Source organism: Geotrypetes seraphini, chromosome 2 (genome assembly GCF_902459505.1).
Source record: "Geotrypetes seraphini chromosome 2, aGeoSer1.1, whole genome shotgun sequence".
NCBI classification, from domain to species: Eukaryota; Metazoa; Chordata; class Amphibia; order Gymnophiona; family Dermophiidae; genus Geotrypetes; species Geotrypetes seraphini.
This window is the reverse complement of record NC_047085.1, coordinates 308,343,426-308,359,145: the sequence shown is the minus strand read 5'-3', so window position 1 is coordinate 308,359,145 and position 15,720 is coordinate 308,343,426. Positions and strand designations below refer to the sequence as shown.

At 44.2% G+C, this 15,720-nt stretch overlaps 1 protein-coding gene across 2 annotated transcripts in view; it reads right to left on the bottom strand.

The window, feature by feature from the left end:
* UBE2E1 (ubiquitin conjugating enzyme E2 E1) overlaps positions 1-15,720 on the bottom strand; it is a 102,023-nt gene that overhangs the window by 33,827 nt on the left and 52,476 nt on the right. For both annotated transcript variants that reach the window (XM_033929947.1, XM_033929946.1), the window contains exon 4: positions 14,443-14,575. In XM_033929947.1, the coding sequence (XP_033785838.1) occupies positions 14,443-14,575 (133 nt within the window). The remainder of the gene's footprint in view (positions 1-14,442; positions 14,576-15,720) is intronic.

Here is a 15,720-nt window from a genome sequence, read left to right as displayed (position 1 = left end):
TTGTGAGTCTTCGGGACAGATAGGGAATTTCTAAGTACCTAATTTCATTTTATTGTAACCCGTTCTGGGCTCCCGGGGAGGACGGGCTCTATAAATGAATAAATAAATAAAATTATTTTAATCTTTTTGACAATTCCCTGGAGTGGTATTCACTTTGCATATTAAGGGAGCGTTCATGCAGATGTGGGTGTTGTCTAGGGTAAAAACAATTTTTGCAATGCCTTGTTTTTAGGCATTGCTAAATCTAAAGTACAGGCTCTACAAATAAAGCACAGTTACTTATCGTAACAGGTGTTATCCAGGTACAGCAGGCAGATATTCTCACATATGGGTGACGTCGTCTACGGAGCGCTGGTACGGACACTTTAAAAGTGCATCACCACTTTAAGAAATTTAGAAAGTTTGCGATAGTCCGCACCACGCATGCACGAGTGCCTTCCCGCCCAGCGTAGCAGCGCAGCTCCTCAGTTCAGTAAGCTAGCTAAGAAGCCAACCAGGGGAGTTGGGTGGGTTGTGAGAATTAGTAGTAGCTATACTTTATTCCATGACAAGCAGGGACCATATTCTCACATGTAGGTGACTTCCAAGCTAACAAGAATGGGATGGTGGGAGTGTTGGCCTTTTAGGAAAATAAATTTTGTAATACTGACTGGCCCATCCCATTTGGAAAAAGATTCCAGACAATAATGGGAGGTGAAGGTATGAACTGAGGACCAAGTAGCAGCTTTTATCAATAGTAGAACGAAGAAAAGCTACTGAAGCTGCCATAGCTCAAGCTGTATGGACTGTGACCCTAGTGTCCGGATGCAGCCCAGCTGGAGCAAAATTAAGAGAGATGTAAGTAGCTAACCAATTTGAAAGCATGCACTTGAAAATAGGATACCCCAACTTGTTAGGATCAAAGGAGACAAAAAGCTGGGGAAAGGATCTATACAAGTTAGTTCTTTGCAAATAGTAAGCCAAAGCCTGTTTGCAGTCCAGAGTATGAAAAGCCTGTTCTCCAGGATGAGTATGCGGTTTGGAAAAATTCTGGAAAAGGAATTTTGGATGAATGCAAAGTACCACCTTGTTATGGTGGAATATTATAAACGGTAGATCCGCCATTCATGCTTAAAGTTCATTCATTCTGTGAGCAGAAGATGAGGAAAAGTACTTTCCAAGTGAGATATTTAAAATGAAGTGAACATATTGGTTCAAAAAGAGGCTTCATCAATCTAGCAATAATGACTTTAAGGTTTCAAACCATTGGAGAAGGTTTGAGTGGATTGACATTGAAACGCCATTTCATGAATCGGGAAAAAACTACCAGAAGCATAGTGAGAGGTTTTCCATCCAGTGGGTTGATGAAAAAGATCAATTGCACTGAGGTAGACTCTAATGGAGTTGAGGCCAGAGAAACTAATGAAGGACATAATCCAAAATTAAGGCAACAGATGTGGATTGCGAATCCTGGTAATAAAGTGTACCCCAGGTAGAAAAATGAGTCCATGTGGAAAAAAACACTGTCGTGTAGCTGATTTTTTGTAAATATGCAAGATGTCTCTGACAGGCTGAGAAAATTGTAGTTCAGCTAAAGTCAGCTCAAGAGATACCAAACTGTCAGGCATAAAGATTGTGGGGTGCAGAAGAGAACTCTGATTCTGCATGAGAAGAGACGGAAAAAGTGGAAGAGGCATTGGCTCCCAGATACTGAGTTAAAGTAGAAGGGAGAAGCATGGTTGTCTGGGCCACTGAGGAGCAATGAGATTCATGATGACAGACTACTGTTTGAGCTCGACAAGCTGTTTGAGAACAAGAATGGGTAGAAACGCATAGAGAAACTTGTGCGTTCAATACAGTAGTAAAGGGCCTGCTTCTAGGCGATGAGAATACAACCTAGAGTAAAAGCGGGATAGTTTGTGGTTGTGGGAAGATGCGAAACAACTACTTAATGCATTTCCATCGAGAGTAAATGGGATGGAGAGCTGTTGACTTCAGTGTCCATTCGTGATATAGAGGAAGGTGGCTTAGTTTGTCCGCTATAGAATTCTATTCCCCTTGAAAGTGAATAACAATGAAGAAGATGATGTGAGGAGAATGGGGATTTCAGGGAATTTTTTGCATTGATTATCTCTGTTATATGCTGACCAGGAGGCTTGTCTGTGGGTTAACAGCCGATATAAAGCCCCTTTCTCGGTGCGGCGTGGGACCCGACAGGCGTGTACGTTATCACCCCTTATAGTTGCATTGGTGATGGAACCTTTAGCGGCGGCAATCCATGCCTCTGCTGATGTTCATGGGATTGCGGTGGGTGCCCAGGTGCATAAGATCTCGCTTTATGCGAATGTTAACCTCTTCACCCTTGCTCAGCTGCTGGAGTCTTTGGCAGCGGTGCTTCAGATATTGGAGCAGTATGGCAAGGTGGCGGGGTTTCAAATTAATGTCGCTAAGTCCAAGCTGCTTAATGTTTCTCTTTCTGCTGACTCTCTCTGAGGACTTAAAGGGGGCCTTTCTGTTTTGCTGGGCTGCTAAGTCAATCTATTACCTCGGGGTTTGCATCTCTTGGAACCTGGATGACCTGTTTCACTTAAATTATCCCCCCCCCCCCTTATTACAACAGTGTTTGCGGATCTTGACCGATGGGGAGGGCCTGCGGTTGTCATGGATGGTCATGTACTGCCCCGTTTTTTGTATCTGTTTTCCCGTTTGCCTCTCTCTGTCCCCATACAGTTCTTGATTAGACTCCAGCGGAGGGCCTTCACCTATATTTTGAATCACAAACCACCTAGGGTGCGGAGGGAGCGTATGTACTGGGATAGGCAACATGGGAGCATGGGGGGCCCTGACTTTCTTAACTATTTTTATGCAGCTCAATTACAAGTTTTGTTTCATTGGGCGAACTCATCCCGGTGCTGGGTCTTGATGAAGCAAGAACATCAATCTCTTTATCCCCTTGCGGCATTGCCATGGCTCCCGGTGGACGTTCTTCGGGGTTGCCCGGGGAGCCCCCTATGGCATGGCTTGCACACTACACCTTTGGGGTCAGATGTGATGGGCTTGGTTCTCGAGGCAGCATTATTTTTATGCTACCCCTATGAGGTATGCCCCTGGGTTTTTGCCAGCTCGGGACTCTGGGATATTCCAGCGCTGGGAGAGAGGCGGTGTCTGAGTCCTGGGTCAGCTGGTTCTTCAGGGGCAGCCGATTCCGTTTGAGGCATTGAGTGCTACCTATGACCTCCCGGCGGGGAATGTTTTTGCTTATACCCAGCTCCGGGACTTTTTACGTAAGAATGTTTTTCCTGAATGGGTGGGGGCGGATTCTGCATTTCTTCAAGTATTTCGTATGGGATCAGGAGTGGGACTTATCTCTCGATTGTTTAAGGTCCTCTTGTATAGTCGTCCCCTGGTGAGATCTTATAAGCATAAATGGGAGGACCTATTGGGGAGGTCTTTGGACTTTCAGTAGTGGGAGCAACTTTATGGTACATTACTTAGGGTCTCATTGGCCACTCCACTGATTGAACAGGGGTATAAGATGCTAGTTCAGTAGTATTATACGTCCGAGAAGTTGTACCACTTGTTCACTCATGATGATGGCCTTTGTTGGAGATCCTGTGGGGGGATGGGGGCTTTTCTGCTTGTGAGGTAGGACTGTCCTTAGATTGTACTGTTCTGGGGAATGGTTCAACAATTGGTGTCTGATGTCTTGCAAACTCCTGTTACGTTGCAGATGGATGTTTTCGTACTTAATTGTCCTGCTCGGGGGTTGGACCGTGAGCAAGCCCATTTCGTAGCATTGGTCACTATGGCGGCCAGACTGTGTGTGGCCTCATTTTGGAAATAATCTACTCTTCCTGCACAGTCTGACCTTTTGCTCAAAGTAGACAATATATACCTCATGTCGAAACAGACTGCTTTGAGAAGTGACACTTGTGATTCTTTTTGTCGCATTTGGCATCCTTATGGCAGCTGGAGAAGTATTCCTTAATTGATTTGGGACTTTGTTATATAGCCTTTTGTCCTACCTTTGGCTTACTAGTTTTGTACTAGGATGAAGTGATTCACTTGGTTGGGAGTGGGGGTGGGAGGAACTGTTTTGATATTGCTGTTGGCATTTTGCCTGTGTACGTTGTCTTATATTGCTGAATAAACTATTTGAAATTTTTTTTAAAAAGGCAAAAGATTGAACCTTGTATTAATAGTGGTGAATGTTACTTGAAGTCGGAGGAACTTCAACTAGGCCCTTGATACCCTGAAAAGGGAAGCAAAGCCAAGCAGTAGAAGGTGATGGTACAGCGCAAATAAAAAAACTGAAGACTGTTCTTTATGCAGAGTGCACCAGAAGGTAAAGAGAAAAACCCCATAGTCAGTCAAGCATGCATATTCCGGAACTGTGATCCAACAGGGAAGAAAAAACTACACATGGTAGGTAACATGTGAACTATCGGTGGACTAAAAAGAAGAAATAAGTTCCAGTGTCCAATGAACAGAATATAGAATAAAAAACTTCCTAAAAAGGATTGTCATGGCCTCCTCCTCCCCTACAGCCACTCCCAAACCTCCGGCCTGAAGAAAACAGGAATGTAGGAGAAAAAAAACTTGAGGTCAATGGATGCCTGTTGAAAGGTACCGGTTAACATTGATGGTACAGTGGAAGGCATATTTGAAGAAAAAAAACATCTGGTTGATCCTGAATTGTAAAAATCAAAGGAAGAGTCTGGAATGGCAGGAAAATTAACTGACAGGCTCTACACCCCTGTTAGCTCCCGCCATAGTGTGCCAGACTGGTAACAAAGCAACAGGAAAAATGAGCCACCTTACAGGCTCAACACCCCATGGTAGAATCCTGAAATTATCCACGAAAGGAAAACATGAACATCCAGAAGTTAACGTGTCAATCAACTAATGGACACAGACATAGAAGAAGCTCTGGAAGTCAACTGCAAAGTACCATAAGCAGACAAACTATTGCCAGGTGTGCTGAAAATTTGTAGTTGAGAAGACATAGGGAAATCTAACTTACAAACTCTACACTCATGTTAGATTCCCCATCGTAGACCCTGAAAAGCAGAGGTAGTAAAACGTCTGCCATGCTAGGTAGGTCGTAAAAAGAGGTGGAGGAAACTAACTTTACAGGCTCTATACCCATGTTAGAATCCCCACCACAGTCCAGCTTCACAAGACACTCCTGCATTCCAATAAGAAATTTGGTAAAAACTAGTCCCAATGGTGATATGAGAAGAGGGGTCTCCCATTGAAAGAAACAGCAGGAACAACTGCAAAGTTGACAGAAAAGTTCACATCCATAAAGTCAAAATAAAGACTCACTGTAGAAAATTTCTCTCTGGAAGTCATCCCTTTAGAGTGAGAATCTGTAATCGAATGAGAAATGCCCACATTGGGTAAGGAGAGTCAATAAAAATTGTTGGAATTGGTATCGGGCCAATGACAAAGGCAAAGCTTTTGCAGGGATGTCACACCTTACAGGATATGGAAAGAAGCATGTAGAACTACAACAGCATCAGGAGGAAGGATACTTCGATGCATGATTGGATAATCAAGATGACTGGTGTCAGGAACTATGATGGTGGATTGAGGAAACACTGAAGGAACCTCAGGTCAGTCCAGTACCAAAGTAGTTGATGTCAAGAAAAGACCACTGGTACCCTCGATGACATAGGTCATAACGGGCTAGAGAGATGGTATCGTGGTCAGCCTGAATAGTCTCGATGCCAGAACGAACAGCGACACCGGCTGAAGATGGAGGTTTGAAAAACACCAGTACCTTATGTCGGTACCTATTGGTTTCACAGCGCACCCCAAAGAGGGTGACTTGGATAAGTTGCACCCCTCAATAGAAGAAAGGCAAGCTGCAAGAAAAAATATCGCTGTAAGGTCGGCATGAATGGACTCGATGCCAGAATGACCTGCGATACCAGCTGAAATAAAGACACTGGAACCTATAGTCTCTCTGCTGGTCTCAGTGTCGCAGCTCACCCTGAAGATGACTTGGATAAGATGCAACTCTGGTAGAAAATAGGCGAGCCACAAGAATGGTCACTGAAAGGTTGGCATGAACAGACTCGATGGCATAATGACCTATGACACCGAAGTCCTTCGACACCAGTGCCGGTAATGATAACAATGCCGATTTCTTCGATGCGTGTCGCTGAAAAGAAGGGATGCGATGGCACCTGCCACACGTTTCAAAAATTCCATGAACTGGCAAGATATTGACAGAGAAAACATCTCAATCAAAATTGACTGAGAGACTGAGGCAATGCCAAGAAGCCCCACTAACAAAGCGCCCGTGAGAGATCGTGACGCGAAGAAAATAATAAACTCGTAGTCTTTCTTTTTTTTTTTAAGAAAAAAAGCGAGAAAAAGTAAAAAAAATAATTAAAATAGAATATGCGTGAGCGGGAAAGCAAAAGGCAAAAACGAAGCATTGTTTAAAAATGCGACTTCTTAGCTCTGCAGAAAACTTAGAACTGAGAATCCGCCTGCCTACATCGGGCGGGAAAGCACTCACGCATGTATGGTGTGGGCTATCGCAAACTTTCTAAGTGGCGATGTACTTTTAAAGTGTCCATACCAGGGCTCCGTGGATGATGTCACCCACATGCCTGCTTGTCCTTGGATAATACAGAATATGGTAGTGAGAATGATCACTGAAGTATCTCGATATCAACACATTTCCCCAGTGTTAAAACAATTACACTTGTTGCCAGTTACATTACAAACTAAGTATAAATTCTTGACAATTATACATCAGTTAGTATATATGGAGAGGCACTTTGGTATCTGATGCAAATTTTGAAGAAATATTTACCATCTCGCTCTCTGCAATCACAATCAGCATTGAGGTTATCTCTTGAGCATGTACATGAGATACATTATAATAAAAAATGGGCAACAGCAATTTCAGTGGCTGGTCCACAGTTAGGAATGCCCTAAAAGGTGCTTTAAGACTATGTCAAAATCTGACATCTTTTAAAGCTTTAATGAAACCCATTTGTTAGGGATTTTTGCAGTAAGTTTACATGGTTGACTATCTATCTGAGGAGGACAGCAATTTTGTGGTTGCTTGAAATCTGTGATGTACTGATGTCTTGTTGAATGGATTTATGTATGTTATTATTGCAATCCACTTAGGTTTTAAGTGGAACAGAAATTTTTTTTAATAAATAAAAATCACCATCAATGAGAGAGATAATAGGAGAATGAAGTTGGTGGCTCTGCACCTTCTATACCTTTACTGTTGATATAGTTTTCCCACATCCCCACCATAAATTGCCCCATCATACTTCATACCACTCCATCTTAGTCCCACCCATCTGAGCCTCCCCAAATAGTTGAGTCACCAACTACATATGAAGGTCTGGTGGATCAGTGTAAGAAGCAAGAAAATGCAGAAGTTGTATTACAAAATCTTCAGGAGGAAAGAGGATCTGGAAGGAATATTTTAAGGGCAATTGAATAAAAGGACATCTATATTTAGGTACCTGATAGGAGCCTATTATGTGAAAGAAACAAGTGCCTACTTTCCATTATAGGATAGGTTCCTTTCAGGTGTCTAAATAAAGATACTTTGAAATAGAATTGCCATGTGTGTGTAGGGGGAAGGGGTGGGGAGTGTAGAAGTAGTAAGATCCCCAAGCCCCTTTTGTGATGCCATGGCAAAATATAAGGTTGAGTGGTGAAAATGCCAAGCCCCTTTTGAGAGATGGTATTCTAGGAATCTGTAACAGTCCTGCTTGTTCTAGTTTCCCAGTAGCAAGGGCTACGAAAGGAAGATATACAAGAGCCCTGTTTCCGGCCCCAAGGTTGGACTAATGCGTCTAGCCCGGTGCTCTGAACTTGCATATTCAGTTATAAAAGCGATCCACATTTGCGTTTGCTGTCAAAGCCATCAGATCCATTAGCAAATGGCCCCATCGCCGACCAATGCTGTTGAATGCTTGTAAGGTCATCAACCATTCTCCTGGGTCCAGCATCTACCAGCTGAGGTAGTCAATCTGAACATTCTCCACTCCTGTTACATATGCAGCACAGAGTGCCTGCAGATGAGCTTTTGCCCATTGGAACAGAAGCTGAGCCTCTAGGCATAATGGGGCACTTCTGGTGCCTCCTTGCCGGTTGGCATAAGCTACTGCTGTTGTATTTTCCGAAAAGACCCCGACCGCCTTGCCTTCAGTGACTTCTCCAGGATCTACAAGGTCAGGCAAATAGCTCTGAGTTTCAAATGACTTATGGACCACCTTCTCTGAAACAGGAACCAACGGCCCTAAACCCGGTGTCCATTGCAATAACCTCTCCAACCGTAAAGGCTGGCATCTGTTGACAGGATCATCCAAGAAGATATGCAAAGTGGCATGTCCTTCGAGAGGGAAGCTGCCTGTAGCCACCACCTCAGGCTGCTCCGTGGTTCCGTTTTCCACGGAAGCGATTGCTGAAACAAATCCAACTGAGGAGACCAGTGGGATAGGAGAGAGTCCTGAAGGGGAACATGGAACCTTACCATGTGTGAGATGGAAACATGGGCATGTGGAGATATGTCTCTGTTAAATCTAGTGAGGCCAGAAATTCCCCTAGTGCTACTGCCGCAATGACTGAGTGAATGATCTCCATGTGGAACCGAGCACTTTCAGCACTGCACTGACCAACCTGAGATCTCTGTGAAGACGAAGCAGATCTGCGTACCATGGCCTGCGAGGCCAGTCCGGAGCCACCAGAATGACATGGCCCAAAAAGGTCACTATCAGCCACATGACTCAGCCTTTCATGGGCCAGGGAGGAAATACAGCAGTGAATGCCCCGAGGCCATGGTGGTTCGAGAGCATCGTTATTTGTGCTGTTGGGCTAGGATCTTCCACTGAAGAACTGAGGTGTTGTCATGCCTTGTGTGTAGCCATGGGGACAAAGCAGAGCAGACCCCAGCACTGTACAATGGCTTGGAATGTTGCTGAGGACAATTTCCACTTGTTTAGATCCAAAGCCTGTCAGCTGACTGGTACATGGATGATTCCTGTCACATGCACAGCAGAAAGAGGAGACAGGCCTCCTGAGTCAGAGAGGTTCTCTTGGCACCTCCCTGGCAAGGGACATAGGCTATAGCCGTTGTGCTGTCTGAGAAGACTCCAACCACCTAGCCCTCCAAAAATTTCTGGAATTGCACCAGAGCCAGCCACATGGCTCTCAGCTCTAGTCAGTTGATCAACAATGTCCACAGGGAGAAATTCCAACCCCACTGGATGGGATGATGCGTACAGTGGGCTCCCTAGCCCCCAAAGCTGGCAGCTGTCATCACCATGACCTAGGAGTCAATCCTCAGCAGTACGCTCCTAAAGAGTGACTATGGGACAAGCCACCAAGCTATGCTGGCCCAAGTCTCCAAAGTCCAGGGAAGACTGGATTGTAACACAGTCTTGCGTGGAGCACAACAAGAGAAGAAGGCATGCTGGAGAAGGCACCTGTGCGCTCTTGGCCAAGAAACCACATCCAACATGGCTGCCAGGGACTGTAGGATCTGAAAGCCCTATGCCAATGGAGCAGGCTCCTACAAGAAGGAAGAAACTGTGAAAACATAGCTACCACCAGACTGTCAAGACTGCTCCGTCCGGAGCTCACAATTCAACCATTGCCCTCCAGAACAGGGATCACCGGATCCACTGTATGGTGGCCCTCAGCCAATGAGGGAGCTCTTATTAGGCAGTAATCCAAGTAAGGATGTACTGGCAGACCCATGTGATGCAAATAATCTGTCATGACCAGCATCACCTCAGTGAAGATACAGAGAGCCAAGAACTGGCAATGAATTTTTTTTAGTTTGAAGCATGCACGGTGTATGGCTGAAAACATTGGCATGTGAAATAAGCTTCCATGAGAGCCAGAAAGGTGAGGGACTCTGCAATGACAGATTGCACCCATGTGAAAGCATGGAATTATGAGAGTCGCATGTATGTGCTGAAGATCTAGAAGAGGCCCCCTCCCCCAATCGTCAGAGTAGCCACCTGGGCCCAAGAGATCAGGCAGTCCTGGCTCTACAGCTTGAATATCCAGCAAGTGTTATACAGGGGCTTGCACCTTAAGCTCTGTGGCCGTTCAACCTGCAGGAGAGTCCACAAACCAATCTGTCAGAAGCCAGGCAAGTCCAATGTGAAGCCTGATCAGGTCGGACGAAATGTGAGCCCAGCCGGCAGGCAACAGAGTCTGCCCCCATCTGTCACTGTGCCTTTGTGTGCGAAACGGGAGGCAGATGGCTGGATGCACCTGCTGGGTGCTATGGCAAATCTCAGAGATATGGTAGTCAAAGACATGTGGAATTGCCCAGAGCCACAAAAAATTAGAGTGATCAGAACCTCTACAGGTTCTGGGTCTGCTATCAGGCAGGGACATAGGGCGATGGTCCACCACAGAATTCATGAGGTTGTCCAGTCCCTTGCTAAATCAAAACCAGTCCTTAAAGGAAAGTTTAGCCAAAGGAACCTTTTAAGTGGAATGAGCAACTCATTGTCAGATCCAGAGCATTCTGCAAGCAAAAATAGAGTATGTAGGCACCTGAGTCAGTACATGCATAAAAAGCCAAAAGAAGCTGAGGAGGAAGCTCCACAGCCTGTTTCTAGAGCGGCTCAGCCAAGACAAACAGAAGTGAGCACCACACCACCTGCCCTGGGAAAAGAGGTATTGAAAGCCACCTGCATAACTAAAAAATCCACCCTAGGCTGACCCAAAAGCTGTGGGCACTCCTGTGCCAGCGGATAAAAGCGACACATTGTCCATGCTATCTTAAGAGCTCCTTCCAGAAGGACATACTGCTCTGAGATTAAAAAGGTCATAGGAGGGTGCCATGAAAAGGTGGAAGACTGGGAGTGAACTCCATAAAGCCAAGAGGAAAAAGTGGACAGAGCCGGCTAAGAGACCAAATTAAACTCCTGCAGAGACTCAGACATAAGCTCTGACAAAGCTGCTCCCAAGGACTCCGAAAAGCCAGAACTCAGTCCTTAAATTCCCATGCCTGGAAGCACTGCACTGGAGCATAAAGGATCAGCAAGCTAGTTATCATCTGAAGATCACCCAGAACAGGGCCAGGCAGCGTTGAAACAGTGGAGGTTTGAGAGGAAGACATGCTCTTAGAAGCAACGCCACTTAGAGACAGAGTAGAGGCAGAGTGGAACTATGCAGGGGAAGAACGCCTGCTGCAAGATGCATTCCACAAATATGCCAGAAAGTCTGTGAAGGTTTCTAGCTCCAGGGGCACCAAGTCACTCTAAGACACAGGTGTCAAAGTCGGTCCTCGAGGATCACAATCCAGTAGGGTTTTCAGGATTTCCCCAATGAATATGCATGAAATCTATTAGCATATAATAAAAGCAGTGCATGCAAATAGATCTCATGCATATTCATTGGGGAAATCCTGAAAATCCAACTGGATTGCAGCCCTCGAGGACCGACTTTGACACCCCTTCCCTAAGATGATGGAAGAATGTGGTTCTGAGGCTGCAGAGGGTCCACAGCCTTGCGCATGGAAGCATCAGCTGTGCCATGCCCCTAAAATAAAATAAGCCACCCTGCCGGGCTAGCTGAGCATTTAGTCCTGCTGAATCAGGGAAGAAGCTAAACCTTGCGCTTCCACCACTCCTACCTGTGCCACGCAACACATAGCACTAAAACACTCCAAAGGCACCCAGTTTACATAATCCTGATAAGAACTCACACTAGGAGAGCCCAAGGACTCCATCCCAACAACTGTTGAGGCAAAAAAATGCAGATTTGGAGAAGCAGGGAGCTATCGCAATATTTTTCATTTATAGCAAACATTAAAAATGGTGATTTTAGGATTTTTCAGGTGGGAGAACACAGGAGGACTTGCAGAAACCTTCAAAACTGCAAAATTCAGACACACCCCTCCCCAATTCACATCATAGGCAGTGACAGACTTTACTCACTGTGACCTATGCTGAAATGTTGTGCTGCAGCCTCTCAGTGGCTGGAATCAGAGAACCACTGCCTCATGCTAAGAATGCCTCCATGATTACTGATCTTTGGGCTGTCGGTCAGACTCCATGCCTAATTGCACCTCCACTCCTGCGGACTAATGGGCGTGCTCAGGATCGGGCAGAGGTGCAGAACTCAGCCAGCACCCTGTGAAAACACCACTGAGTCTCCTAGGTATGCCCAACATCTGCATCAAACTTCACCTGCCACTAGGAGAAACGAGGGCAGCCCGAACTCCTCAGAAGAAGATGAAGGCTGGCTGACAGGTACCCACTGGGATTGGCCTGTCAGCTGCAGACTGAAGTCTATGTATTCTCCACGCAGGTAGAACTGAACAATCGCTCCGAGCACAATAATCCCCACCAAAAGGACAAAAACACCAAATAAAATAATAAAAAGGAGGGAGCAGCACAAACACATGCCTACTGGAATGCATGCAGAAGGGAACAATTTTAGATAGTTCTAGAGAGCACATTGAAGTACTGCAGAGTCACAGAGAAAAAATCCAGATTGGATTCCTTCTGCTTATGGCATGCGGCCACTGGGATACTACCCACTTGTCTAGAATTGCACTGGAATAAGAAGCTACTTACTGCTACCGTCAGCATTTTGCTTTCCAAATACAGCATTTTTAGGGAAAGGGATTGGGACTTATATATACTTCTCCCTCCGTATTTGCGGTTTCAGCATTCACGGTTTCGATTATTCACGGTTTTTAGCTTGCTGGCTCCCCCCCCCCCCCCCAAATTACATCAGCTTGCATAGAGAAATTGCTGATTCCAAGCATTTACAGAGAAAATCGCCAATTCCCAGCACTTTCTTCACTGTGTTTTGCCTCTCCTTCAGGAACAGGCCAGGTCTTCCACCATGTTATTCACAGTTTCACCATATTCACGATGATTTTTAATAGAAACAGCGAATAACATATGAAAAAGTTATTTGCGGTTTTTCTGTATTTGCGGTTCTGTTAATACTCTATCACAGCGAATACGGAGGGAGAAGTGTTCAGCCTTTTTGTATTTTTACTATCACATTCAAAGCAATTTTACACATGTAGAATCTGTGTATTTCTAAGGCTCACACTTATGGGGAAATGCTGGAGCATGGTTAAAGAGGGAGAAAGCAGGGCTTTAAAGGAGAAAGAGAAGGTGTAGTAGTTGGGGGGAGGGGAGACAGTGTGCAGTGTACTCCCCTAATGGGAATATAAGTGAGGGCACCATGAGACAACTTTCCCTTGGTGCTAGATCATTTCGGTGAAAAGAAAAAAATCTTCACTGTCCAATAAACTGGGTTTCTGTTGAGGTCTAATTTTTGAGATAACAGTAATGAAAATGCATGAGATCAATATTTGCAAATGAACATACTAAGATGTCACAGCCAACCCTTTGTCCCCTAAATGAAACAGTCAAACTACACTTATGCCTTCTAGCCACATTGGGAGAATCTCTTCATAAAGGCAGTTAATAAATCTCAATAAAGAAATAACTAAATACATAATATATCTAAAACACTAACTTTAATCTGACAACTTTCTGCAGCCCTCAAAATTCAACAGCTATGAAATAGTGATTCCTGGATTTGTAACTTACTGATTTTTTCCCCCATGCCCTATGTACAGTTTCTGCCAAGTACAGCTGGTCAACTGAGCTAACTAACTTCTCCAAAGCAGTGGCTTTTCCTGGAAAATGGCAGCCTTCAGTTCAATTCAATTCCTGACCCAATACTGTCTCTACCACACAGCTGGCCACTGCTACACTAGCAGTACATTTTAATTTTTATATCTATATATCTATATCAAGTTTCAAGTTTAAGATCTGTTATCTACGCAATATCATATATTTCAATGCGTATAACAATTTGTTAAAAAAAGGGGAGGACAAGACAAGACATTGGATACAAATTATATACGTTCTGAAACAAACTGGTACAAAAGGCAAGAGGGATGAACTACAATCTTTAAAGAAAGAAAAGAAACATTTAGGGAAGAACACATATGGTGGGAACACATAAACCCCCCCCCCCCCCCCGAATAATTTGGCGACCTGCTCGAAAGATTGATGGTAACCTACTCGTAGGATTAATAAAGGTCTAAAGGTTTAGAAGAAAAAAGTTGAACATGATTAGTCACCATAAATATTTTGTTTAACCCTGTGGCACCGTTTCTTCCTCCCCATTCCTGCCCCCTTTTTAAATTAAAAGGTAAACCATATTGAGAAAATCCCTCAGTCAAAGTAAGATGGATTGTGTAGAACAGATATTCTCAAAAAGAGACGGCATATTAGTCATAAGAACATAAGAGTTGTCATACTGGGATAGACTGAAGGTCCATCAAGCCCAGTATCCCGTTTCCAACATTGGTCAACCTAGGTCTGGCAAGAGCCCAAGTAGTAAAACTTATCAACCTGCTTGTTCTTAGAAAAAAGTGATTTATCATTTGAGTATAAAATTAGATAACAAAGGCCTTACCTTTGGAGGCTTGAATGGGTATTCTGGGGTAAATGTAATATCGAGGAAGAAAACTCCTCCTTCATATACTGAGCCTGGTGGCCCAAGAATTGTTGATCGCCATTCATAGATATTATCTCCTTTGGGGCCAGCACTGTAAAATGCAAACACAAACCAAAAGTAATTAGAATATTCATTAACTAAAGAAAGATTAGGTTTTTACCTCAATAATCCTTCTTCTTGTAGATGTGTCTAGTTAGTAGTCCTGAATGCTAGTTATGCATCTGAATCCATAAATTGCTTGCAGAATGCTGTCAATCATCTTTGAACTCCACCTCCTTCCAAAGCAGCTGTTCCTGCCCTGTTCTGCTTTGTAATAAACTTATCAATGAACATTATAACATTTGAGTAATTGATTAAAACAGATACTAAAACTATGTGTAACCCAAACTAATATTATAGTTCAGAGCTATCACATGTCCCGCTATCAAGCGGAGACTTAGACCAGACTTTACTTTCTTGCATTACGTATTTCTTTTTTTTTCAGCTTATCTGAGACTGAAAAGTCTCCAAAACCAGACAGATCCCAAGGCAAACAAAGCCCACTTACAGGCAGGGCTTCAGCACTTATAAACACATCTACAAGAAAGATTATCTAGGTAAGAACCTAGTCTTTCTTTCTAGTGCAATGTGTCTAGTAGCAGTCCAGACATACCAAAGCAATCTCCTGAGTCTAGGGTGGGCCCATTGAGCCTGCCTTCACAAAGGAGGGCCAAAAGCGGCATCTTTCCTGGCTGCTATGTCTACTCTATAGAACCTAGTAGATCATGTAGCTGTTTTATAGACTTCCTTGGGCGAAACGGCCCGTGTCTCTGCCCACGAGGTAGCATCTTCTCTGATGGAGTACACTTTCAATGTGATCGGTGGATGCTTACCGCAGCCCACATATGCAGAGGTATTGGCCATTTTAATCCATCTGGAAATCAAGGCACTCAAGAGCCATGCTGCATAAGGCCTCCTGCATAAGGATGGAATCTTCAAGTGTCAGACTCCTTTTCTTACCCTGACTGGTCAGAACAAAAAGGTGATACAATACATGAAACTCATTGGTAACTTTCAGATATCCGAGAAGCACTTGTTTGACATCTAGCAAATGCAACGCTTTATGTTTTTTTTAAAACCCTGTAGGGTGAAAAATGGGCCAAGATACTTTCTAATTGATATGGAAGGCAAATACTATTTTTGGTAAGAAACTGTGAGCAAGGAATACCTTGCTTCCATAATCTTAAGGATTGGCTC